We start from the raw sequence: 11,853 nt of genomic DNA on the forward strand, positions 1-11,853 counted from the left end.
GGCACCTTCTTGGCAAGACCCCCAAGACCTAGTGTTTTCAGTCATTTGCAAAGCCTAGCGTTTTTGCACCAAGACCAAGATCAGCCCACCGTTTTTGCATTGTAGTAGCCTGGCCACAGCAAGACCACAGAACAGCCCTAGCGTTAGCAGATTCCCCGTAACAGAACAATTTTTAGCCCTAGCGTTTTGGTTTGCAGATCAGCCCTTCGCGTTTTGCAGATTCTTCGCGACGGTTTCACCAGAAGCACCAACGTTTTCAGTTTTCAGCACCTAGACACCGCAGAAGAAGTCCCGAACCTCGCAGATCTCACCTTCCCGCAGCAGATCCTCGTCGCACGTTCAGATCCTGCGAAGTTTGCAAGTTCAGCCCGGAAAACGCAGATTTCAGCATCTGTGTTTTCAGCGCATTGTCGTCGCATCGTCGCCATCGACATCGTCATCGACATAGAGTCAGAATTCAGCAGATAAAGATTTGCAGATTTCAGCCATTAGCATTTTCAGATTTCAGCCCGTCTCGTCGTCGTCCTCATCATCATCGACATCGTCGGCAAGTCCAAGCATTGTAGAGATTTGTGCAATCAATAGTAGACCGCTCTCGCCATAGAGAGTGGGGCCTTCGGAGGAGGGTTTGAGAACATTTTGGTGTCGTATTCTTCTCTCTCTATCTCTCAGTCTGATCACCTTCATTCACAGTGTTCATCCACTTTGTTTGTGTCCATTGCACTCTCTCACTAAAGGAACGGAAGGCTCTTCCTTCCGTAAGTAAAAGGAACCCTCGAGCACAGTTCGGAGCACTCATCTTGAGCAAAGTTCAACATTCACTTCCATTGCACCTTACAGATCAAGTGATGGATGACTCAGGGCAGGTTCTCTCCTTTCCCGTTGCCGCTCTTCGATATGAGATGGGACCACATTATCGCCACTTGTGGTAGCCAATTCAATAGTTGCTTGCTAGTCTTTCCTCAGTGCCGCCATTGCTTGCGGATTCTTGGCTTTCGGATTGGAATCTTGCACATACCAGGTTGGACTACATATTGGCTGGCTCAGTTTAAGCTTTGTTGCAGTCTGATGCATGGATTGTGTCTCATGGTAATTAGCTGTGGTCACATGGCAAAGAATGCCGTCTCGCATTTGGAAGAATCATCTCCCTCTCAAAGAACCCATTTTCCTATGGAGATGCATGGGGGTGCGTTACGTGTTGGTACTATGTTGTATGTTTGCGCATTGCTTCCTCTCATTGTGTCCGTTGTCATGCGGCTGGCAAGTCAGTGACGCATTTGCTTTGGGATTGCCTCTGCTCCAGGACTTTCATCATACAAGTGTCCCATGCGCTACGCCTTAGGTTTCCCTCTGCCATCTTTCACAGACAATTCTGGATTTTTGGAGTGCTCGAACAGCCACAGGCTTCATTTGAGGTCTTCTCGAGTTGGGTCAGATTTTGGGTTATGTGGACTATATGGCATAAACGTAATTCCCAAATGTTTCATGGCATGGAAATTGTCCCTTTCCCTTCAAGTTTTCGCTTGGACAAGCACTTCACTTTGCGGGAGACATATGTCTTGAAGCTGATAGGATTTATTTTAATTGTTTCTAGTTTTGGGAGCATCATGGTGCTTTGTCTGTTGTACCTCTTATTTGTTCCTCGGTTTGAGGTTTCCCACTTGTAAATTCAAATCAAGATTTACAAATAAAAAATATAAGACATAAGCAATGAGAGACGGGAGCGAGGCTAGTGCAACAACGGCAAGTAAAATTGAACATATGCCATCATGATACTTTGCACAATACGAAGTCGAACATGTAGCGGCCATGTAGACAGTTTCCAATAGTGCAATTTGACATTTAATCGTTGCATAACCCAATCAATTTGCTGTGTATTGGTTACTTGCCAGTCGATAGGGTATCTTAAGTGCCTGATCACCACATGCGGATTAAGAATCTTACCAGGATACAGAAGATGATGCTAGTCGCAAACATCCAGAGGCAAGAGTTTGGATTTGTGGCTTGCTGCCAGGCCAAATGTATCCAATGCCTGCATAATTTCACGCACATCATCCTGGTTAATGCGGGTCATGAACAACGAATCATCAGCATAGGCTTGCCCTGCGAAGTCTTTGCTAGTCGGTAATTGCAGCCCATGAAGACGACCGAGCGAAATTAAATGATCCAAATGCAGTAACAAGGGGTGGGTGGCAATGGCATACAATAAGGCACTAAGCGGGCAACCCTGTCTCACAGAGCATCCAAGAGGCCAAGGTTCTGTTAGCTCCCCATCAAGGAGGCCTGAAGATGTACTGTGAGCATACAAGAAGTATACCACATTAACCATCTTAGGACCAAATCCAAGGGCGCGCATCGTGACAGCAATGAACTCCCATTGTGCCGTATCAAAAGCCTTTTCAATGTCTACCTGCATCACAAGAACATCTTGCTGGGTATACTTTGCATATTCCATTCCAATCAATACATTAGCCAGATTATCCAAAATCTGGCGACGAGGAATAAAGCCATACTACACGGAGTGGATATCAGCCATAAGAGGTTCCTTATACGGTTCACAATGATTTTAGCCAAGATTTTATATATAACCGGCATAAGAGTTATCGGCCGCCAATGCGAGAATTGCTCACGAAGCGCTTGCTTGGGCAATAACTTCAGCAAACCCTCTTTCCAAGACATCGGCAAACACTGCTTAGCCCATGCAATGTTCATCATGTAAAGCATAGGTTCTTTCAGAGGCTCCCAAAAGGAGATAAAAAATTCCACCGTGAGCCCGTCCCAACCAGGCGAACGCAATTTGCCAAGAGCAAGCAATGCCGAGTGCAATTTTGTCTCACACAAACACACACACTCACACACAGAGAAATGAAAATGAAATGAAATGTTATATAACGTCTTCAAAAGGCCAAAGTGACCTATGAGACCAGAAAGTTATGATGTGGTGGATCTGATACAAAGTCCGAGTAACAAAAGTAACAAAATGACCAAAAGAAAAACTATGCTATGGAATCCTAAACTGCTAGGTGTGAACTAAGCAGCTAGCTGGGATAGCTAAATCACAAGAGATCCAGCATTGGTGGCTGGCGGATCTCATCAATCTCCTCCGTGGTTAGTAGTCTGACCGAGCGTCGTGCATGTCGGGGCCAACGTGATCCGGATCCTTTGATGCAGCCTCCATCGATGCTGTGTAGTCCTCCGTAGTCATGGGCGTCTGGATCTCCCCATCTCGGTCACTCGATCGATCAATGTGCTTCTGGTGAGAGGCGACGAGCTCTGCTGTGGTGGTAGCTCCTCCAAGTGTCCATTGTCTGCTCTAAAGAAGTTTGTGATCTGTCTCTGAGACTGCGTAGCCTCTCCTCTCGTCAGGCTCTCTCTGTGTCTGCGCAGCTCGAGCAAAAACAAACCCGGGCATCTCTGGTCCTCGTACCACATGACTCTGGAGAGTTGTCCAATTCCCTCTCTGAACAAGGAGTGGAAGCAGCCTCATATCTCGTAGTAGACAGGGCAGTGGCATGTTTCATGCAACTCTGTCTCAGGCTCCATGTCACACAGGGGGCATGTCCTGGCCTCTGCTGGTACTCCACTGTATCTCCCAGTTTCGATTCGTAGCTGGTGTGAAGATGTACGTATCTGGCCAAATGCACATCGTATCCCATGAGACAAGTGGGTGTCCATGTATCTGGGCCTCGTCACAAAACCGTCCTCTGTAAGCTAGAGACGATGCTCTCTATAGAAAGCCATCTTTGTGCCCAGCTCCTGTACTAGCTGTATCCATGTCCTCTTGGTGTCTAGCTGAGTCAAGTCCTGGCGGATCAGCTTGGTGATCTCGGACTGTGCAAGAGTTAGAGAGGGTGCATCCAATGAGTACTGGAAGGGGGGCAATCTGTCTATGCTGAATCCATGCGCTTGAAACCATGATGTCATCTCCCCATACCAGCATGCTGTATCTCCTTGCATGGCTAACTGTCAAGAGGACTCAAGTGCAAGGCGGGCATATCTGTCTCTGAGAAGTTCCCGCATGCGGTGTATGAAGGAGACAGATTTGGTGCGTGCCTCAACCACTGGTGGGGGGGGGGGGGGGGGGGGGCAGCTAACTCTGCTCGGATAATGGAACGTGGTACTGAAGCCTTGGCTCTAATGAGCCGCGAGATCATAGAGACCAGAGGTTTCTCCATGTCTCCCCATCCATCAGTGCGACCCGTCCTCCCGTGATGATCCAATGAAGGTCCCCATATCTCAGCTCCATAGAGCAATGCAGAAGCCACCAAAGTGTCAAAGAGCCAGAGCTTTGTCCGAGGCTCCTGAAACTGAACCTGTGAACACATCCTCTCCAATCTACCCAATGCTGCATGGGCTCTGGTCAATCTAGTCTTTGCTGCTCTCCTCAATGAAAATTTTGCTCCACTAAAAACCACTCCAAGGTAAGTGTAAGCATCTGTATACTCCACTGTCTCCTGGCCGCATGTGTGCGGGTGCTGACCTCTTGATCCACTATGGGGTGGTATTGAATACCATGATCTTGGTTTTACCAAGGTTGACAGACAAACCACTTTCATGGGCAAACCTATGCAAAGCATCCAAATGACGTTGCATTCCCTCTGGAGAGTCAAAGATCAACACAATATCATCAGCATATAACAATAGTGGAATCCATGTCCCTGCCAGCTATGCACCTCTGCCACCATCTCTCTCAATGTAGTCAGAAATCTCATCCACATACATACCAAATAGAGTAGGAGAGAGCGGGCAGCCCTGCTTCACCCCAATAGTGGAGTAAACCGGTGTAGATAGACCCTCCGAGGTGCGTATGTCACAAGACGTGCACCACGTGCCAATAGAAAAGAACAGACTGAACAGACTTTTAGCACTTCAATAACAACTGAACTGAAAGAGAGAGACGACACGCGACACGGAGTGGTGGAATTCCACCCCAAAGAGTATGGGCCCCAAACCTTGGCGCCCCTTTCGGTATTTCTTTATATTGCATCAAGACAGTACAAGCCGGTACTCTAGACTCTGCACCTTCTCCAGGAAGCATGCCAGAGAATGAGCCCTAACGTCATATTTAAAGGCCCTTGGCCTAAAAAGCAATTATAGTGAAAAGCCTTCAAACTCAAAAGCATCTGGTCCAAAAGCAAAGCCAAAAAGCTGCCAGCACAATTTACGGAAATCCGTACAGTCCTACCACGTCAGCAACGCCAGCGTGAGAAAGCGGAAATCCGTACAGTTCTGCCACGTCATCAGCCAATGTGATTTACGGAAATCTGCCACGTCATCAGCCTGCTTTGCAAGTTCTTGTGTGTGTGTGTGAGCCGTGCTTTATTTCCTGTTGCTTTGCCTCTTCACTTAGGGTTTAGGCCCCTCAGCCCACATCTGCAAGTTGGCTCCCTTCTTCAGGGCTTTGACACGTCATCAATTTGTGATATCTCCCCTTCTTGAAAGAGAGTAATCGTCCGCGATTACACCATATCTGCAAAACAACTCAAGTTAGCTCAAAAAAAAAATTCCCGAGGGACATTCCGAGGGACAATCAGTTTGCTCTTTTTCTTAAGGAGTTAGCTTCTCCATTCGGCTCTTTTGATCAAGGAGTTAGCTTCTCCTTTCGACTCTTTTGATCAAGGAGTTAGCTTCTCCTTTCGTCCAGATCGGAACTCTTGATATTGTGGCGTAGTAAAATTAGCCATCACACCTAGACCATACTGATCGTCCACGGGTGTCTTGATACACTAAAATTACATACCCAGGCAATCTCATCCAATTAGGAATATTCAGGTTAGTCACATCACAATGCAACACAAATGCTTACATATGCATGCAACAAGACACAACAAACAGCGCCGCTGAGCACTTCCCTGAGACGAACGGTCTGCGGTATGAAGCTACTCAACGTCTACCTCGTCACTCCCCTCGCAAATAACCTAAAAAGGTCCGGGCCCATGAGCTCAGAGGACTATACAACCAAACGCTCCCCAGACCGCAGTCTGCGTCGCTTGGAGGTTCAAGCATACAACCAAACGCTCCCCAGGCATCGGCCTGCGTCGTTCGGAGGTTTTCTAGCATACAACAGAACGCTCCCCAAGCTTCGGCCTGCGTCGTTCCGAGGTTCAAACAATACCAAAACAGTATTTCTCTCTTCTCCACCGGAAGTAAAATCACCCATTATTGAAACCAGTATTAAAACGAGAGTCAAACAATTCAAATCAGCACCAAGACAAGTTTAAAACAGATAGCATCCATTTCAAACAAATTTCAAACAATACTTTCTCAAACAATGTTCAAAAGTATCTAACTAGAAAACAAGTAGAGAGGTCATTCATGGTTTTGTTCGAACAACCGAACTTTAAGGACAACAGGCTTGCCCTTCTGCATCACGGTGATGGTTCGGTTCCGGACTTGGAGAGTTGCATCATTCTTGTCGTGCTAGGGCGCCCAAGAGAACGTCGCAATTGCCTAACTTCATGATGTGGAAACCGGCATTTCCATGATAATCTTGTATAGTCACTGGAAGTGCACCAATGAGCGGTACTACTTTCTGAGTTTGCCCCGTGGCTAGCTCAGCTTCAATTTCTCCACCCTCTGCATCATAATCAAAGTGCATCTGCTTTAAGAATTCTGGATGGATGAAGTTCTCCATAGCTCCGGGGTCAAAGAAAATAAGGGCTTTCAAGCCGTTGACTTTTCCATAAGCTCTACATAATTCATTAAAACTCTCGAGGTGTATACCATAAATATCGGGTACTAGTCCAATAGCAGGTCTAGCCTTCTTGGCCGGAGGTGACCCCTGGGATCTGTTTGTCGTGGGAGCAGAAGTTGCACTGAGGACGTCGAGGCTCGCTCAGGACATGTATTGAACGTATACCCTGTTTGGAAACATTCGAAGCATTGGCCTTCTTGTAACAAGGCGTCTCGTTGACGTTGTGTCAGACGAGGCCGTTGACGTTGGTTTTCACGGGATTCCCGAGAATTTGTTCGTTGTTGCCGGGAGTTATGGTCAGTGGCCGGAGGTTCTTCTGGGAGGTTCTTCTGTGGTAAACTCTAACTTTCCTTTCATGAGCTTGTAGCCGACTACGGCATGGTCCATAAGCTTCTGCATGGTAGAGACTTGCTTGGAGAGACAATATTCCTGCAATGGTGATGGTAGTCCAATGGTGTAGCGCGCATTGGTCCTCCAAGGGAATGAACGTAAAGAAGGACACCGGAAGGTACACGTTGAGAAACCTTTGGTTGTAGTTGTCCATGGTTTTGGTGGCAAGCATTTTCAAGTTGCCCCACTCTGCCAAAATCCGAACTTCAAACATCGAAGTCATGTACTACGTGCAAAAACTGTCTTGAAAGCTTGCCAGGTCCTTGGAGCATGCGGTTGTGTCGCGATTGAACTCCACCATTGCATAGCATTGTCTTTAAGAAATCCCGCTGCTCGAGAAATCTTGGATTCTTCTATATAGTTCCCCAAAGCATAGATGTTGTCGAATTGCTGTAGGAACTGCAATGCTTTCTTGCGATCTTTCACCCCGGAAAAAGTGAAAAATTTGATTGTCGTGCCACCATCTTTGAAATCTTTCGGTTGGTTAGGCGCATATCCCGGGTATGGATAATAAGGGTATCCATATGGGCTCCAACCATTGTAGCCTGGGGGTGGTGGTGGTAGAGGTGGGGGCAATGGCGGTGGCAAAGGCGGTTGCATTGGATTAAGGTTAGATGGGTGCACCATATTCTTGAAGACTCCTCCGATTGGAACAGACGGCTGAGAAGATTGCCGGTTGGAAGCTCTCATACTTTCTGGTGCCGGAAGAGGAGGTATCACCTGGGGCATCAGAGGGGGTAACATGTAGCTCAAAAATTGTTGAAAATTTTGCAACATCGCAAGATTCTATTGAGGATGCCGCGAAAGAATGTCGTCAAGCTCTTTGAGCAGAAACTGTAAATATTCTGTTGAATCCATGAATTCCAAGTCTTGGGTTCTTTATGGCTTATGCCCTGTAAGACACAGCGATGAAGACGGGAGCGCGCCCAATGCGCGATGAAGTAAGGGTGGGAGTGTCTAATGAGTCCGGGTTGAAGAGCGAAGATACCTCGAATAAATTTCCAATAGCTCTGTCTGCTCTTTTGTAGGACCGGTATGCTTTCAGAAAAGCACACGCCTGATGCTCTGATACCACTTTCACAAGACGGGCACCACGTGCCAATAGAAAAGAACAGATTGAACAGACTTTTATCACTTCAATAACAACTGGACTGAAAGAGAGAGACGACACGTGACATGGAGTGGTGGAATTCCACCCCAGAGAGTATTGGCCCCAAACCTTGGCGCCCCTTTCGGTATTTCTTTATATTGCATCAACACAGTACAAGCCGGTACTCCAAACTCTGCACCTTCTCCAGGAAGCTTCCAGAGAATGAGTCCTAGCCTCATATTTAAAGGCCCTAGGCCCCACCAAAAGCTGTTTTACATGAAAAGCCTTCAAACTCAAAAGCTTCTGGTCCAAAAGCAATGCCAAAAAGCTGCCAACGCAATTTACGAAAATCCGTATAGTCCTACCACGTCAGCACCGCCAGCGTGAAAAAGCGGAAATCCGTACAGTTCTGCCACGTCATCAGCCAGCGTGATTTTTGGAAATCTGCCACGTCATCATCCTGCTTCGCAAGTTCTTTTGTGTGTGTGTGAGCCTAGCTTTATTTCCTACTGCTCTGCCTCTTCACTTAGGGTTTCGGCCCCTCGGCCCACATCTGCATGTTGGCTCCCTTCTTCAGGGCTTTGACACGTTATCAGTTTGTGATAGCGTACATGCCCCACTACTGACCTGTATAATGCCATGAGCCCCCAAATGAGCTCTGTGGATACTCCCATCTCCTGTAATCTGCGCATCAATCTAGCTCTGGGTACTGTGTCAAATGCTTTGCGGAAGTCCACAAAGCTACAATAGATCCGTCTCCCATGTGATCTGCCCTCCTCAATGATGGCTCTGAGTGTGAAGATATGGTCAAGAGTAGAAAAACCTCTCTTGAACCTTGCTTGCCTGGCTACGCGTATCCCCTCCCTCTGCCCATCTACTCAGTTGCTGCTCAAGAATGGATGCGTACAACCGTGCCAATGTGTGTCCAATCATGATAGTGCGATAATTTCCAGGCTCCATAGGGTCTCCCGACTTGAAAATAGGTACAATAGTAGATAGGCTCCAAGTATCAGGCAAGCCCTCACACATGGCACGGTTAAACATAACTGCTAGAAGCTCTGCTAGTAGATCTCTGGCACGCATGAAATGCTCAGCCACTAAGCCATCATGATCATATGCTCTCCCAGTTCTCATCCTTTCAATGGCCTTCTTCACCATCTCAGCGGTGAAAAAAGCACATGTGTGTGGGCATGGATCGGGGGGGTCGGGAAGGGGCGGCTGTCCAAGGACTGTACAAAGATGATGCGTACTTGCCCTAGGCCTCTGTAGAGGTAATGGCAGGGGGGGTGGGGGGAGTGCTCATGAAAGAGCCGCCATGCCTCACGTGAATCCTGACTCAGAAATAGCTGGTATAGATCTTGTTCTAGGTGAGCCAAAAATGCCCTCTTCTTCCGCCGTACTAGGCGTCAGAAGTCAATCTGTGACTGTCTGTGAGTGATGTCCCCCAAAAGCACGTCCCTCTGAAGTCTAGCTCTAGTCTCGCGACATTCCTCATCATATCAGCTGTTCTGGGGCATGCTCACAGAACGGCGTTTCTGCTCAGGCTGGGTGTGTGGGTATGCCTCTGCTGCTGCATCATGTAATGTGTGTGTCAGTATAATAGTAAGCTCCTCCAGAGGTCGCCCTGGCTCCTCTGCGCACAGGCGTCTATAGATCCCATCTATGTATACAGAGTCCGTCTCCCGCGCAAAGGTGTAGTGAGTAGGGGCTGCTGCCTGCCTGTAGCCTGTGTTCTACACTAAACTGGAAAGAGATGGTCAACGACACAAGAGCATGATCCACTGCCACATCAACAAGTCTGGGTCCAACCATGAGATCCTGGATACTAGAGATGAGGCTCGGCTGTGTCATGACATAATCCATTGTGCTGGCTCCATGTCTGTGTGGAAAGCATGTAAAACTCCCCGTAGCGGGAAATCGCTGTAGGCCATTCAAGATGGCCAATCCATGTGCAGTCCCCATGTTTATCAAGTGTCGTCCATACTCAGTATGTTCCCCATCCTGTGATAGTCTGGATAGGCCCGTCTCTGCAACATCCAGCTCTCTCAGCATCTCCTCTGCAGTATCATAAAATACTGTTTGATGATGGGCAGTCCTAGCATTGAAGTCCCATAGAATGATGATGTCACCATCTCTAGAGAACTCCCATATGTCATCATCCAAAATAGAAAAGGGGTCCTGTCCTATGGGTGGTGCATATACTGACATACTCGGGGGGAAGTAGAGAGAGAGAGAGAGAGAGAGAGAGAGAGAGAGAGAGAGAGCTGTTGTGGTACAGATTTGCAGATAGATTGTCAAGAAGCATCAGGCCCGTTATGCCACTGCTTTCAGTGATAGTTACCAGCTTGTGTGTAGGCTCTCCACTTGCAATGAATATTGAAGCTGTGCAGTCTCCTTTTGGATTTTCTGTTCTCGTGCTTGTGTTTGGGTTTCACGCAGCTAGCTTTCTGCTAGGCTTCCAATTGGCAAAAACTTTGTTTTGGAAATCTTCAGATGTGCTGGAAATCCAGAAGACCATTTCTTTTGAGACAGGTACAATTGATAAAAGGCTTTTGCTGTTGCACCCTAATGCTGTGGTGTGTGTTTTGTTCTGTGTGCTCACTTCTAGATTGGGGAGCTTGTGAATTGTGTCTGCAAGGGGGGTGTATTTGGTTTTATGTTCATAGTTTTGCTTTCTCACGGCTGTCGCAGCATGTATGCAGGTATGCAAAGCAGCCTTCTCGGCCTCGCTCTTGCGAATAGGTTTTTTGCAGACCCTCTTGTTGGTCTACCTTCAGCAATCTCAGTAAGATTTTGAACTGTGTATAGAGTAGAACTGCAAAACATATTTTTTGTGGCCACGTCTGTTTTTAGCATGAACAGATGTGTGCATTTTTTGTAAACGTGTGGAAAACTTTTTAAGTACTTGTTCTGATGTTTATGTGCTCCAGACTGTTCTTATGTCACTTATGGGGTTTACACTGGTGCTTTATTGGAATAAGGAGAAAGAAAGAGCTGCTTATGGGCCTTAAATGCAGAGCAATCGACTTGAATGCTGTATTTTATGCTGTTTTTACTGTTGATTGGATGCATCACAGAGGAACCCATGGTTTTAATGAGCAGCATTTCAAAGGGCGCCCCCCCCCACCCCAAAACAAAAAAAAAAAAGTCTTCAATTCAGATTAGAACGTTGTCAGGAACAATACAATGTTTTCTTACTTCCATTTGTAGCAATAATATGATTTGTAATTTCTCAGTTCTTGTTGCCTTGATATGAAAAAATTGTCAATTTGGTAATAGATTGAAGTTATTTGTTGGCTCAAGGCATGCTCCTTTGGGTTTTTGAGATGCTTCACAGGTCTCCCATTGAAATGTCCAGGTCTATATGCAATTCTTTACATGCAAGCACACCTTTACGTTGACTGTTCCTTACGACCACATGAAGCTCATATCTCTGTCAACAAGCAGCCTAGAATGTACTCTAGAGATTATCTTTGAGGGAAGTTGAGACAACGGAGAATTTCGTTTGGTGGTGTAGAAGAAGTGTTTCGTGATTAGTTATCCCGTTCTCTGCATTATAGCGTGCTTTGTATGTGCTGCTGTAATTCAAAGTTTGTATTCCGTCACAGGGTCAGGAGTGCACTACAGCCGTCCATCTCGTAGGCTTTCCTCTGCAGAATCCACTGCTGCAGCTGCTCGA

At 46.9% G+C, this 11,853-nt stretch overlaps 1 protein-coding gene across 7 annotated transcripts in view; it reads left to right on the forward strand.

Annotated features, from left to right (window-relative positions):
- LOC147457885 (putative sodium/metabolite cotransporter BASS5, chloroplastic) overlaps window positions 1-11,450 on the forward strand; it is a 120,457-nt gene extending 109,007 nt beyond the window's left edge. For 5 of the 7 annotated variants that reach the window (XM_086512666.1, XM_086512670.1, XM_086512672.1 and 2 more), the window contains 3 exons: window positions 10,453-10,706; window positions 10,866-10,959; window positions 11,105-11,450. In XM_086512666.1, the coding sequence (XP_086368792.1) occupies window positions 10,453-10,706; window positions 10,866-10,959; window positions 11,105-11,339 (583 nt within the window). In that variant the 3' untranslated portion in view covers window positions 11,340-11,450. The remainder of the gene's footprint in view (window positions 1-10,452; window positions 10,707-10,865; window positions 10,960-11,104) is intronic. The other 2 variants (XM_086512669.1, XM_086512667.1) reach the window with 1 other exon arrangement.
- Window positions 11,451-11,853: the final 403 nt, after the last annotated feature.

This window comes from Adiantum capillus-veneris, chromosome 5, assembly GCF_014529385.1.
Source record: "Adiantum capillus-veneris isolate H3 chromosome 5, ASM1452938v2, whole genome shotgun sequence".
In the NCBI taxonomy this organism is placed as follows: Eukaryota; Viridiplantae; Streptophyta; class Polypodiopsida; order Polypodiales; family Pteridaceae; genus Adiantum; species Adiantum capillus-veneris.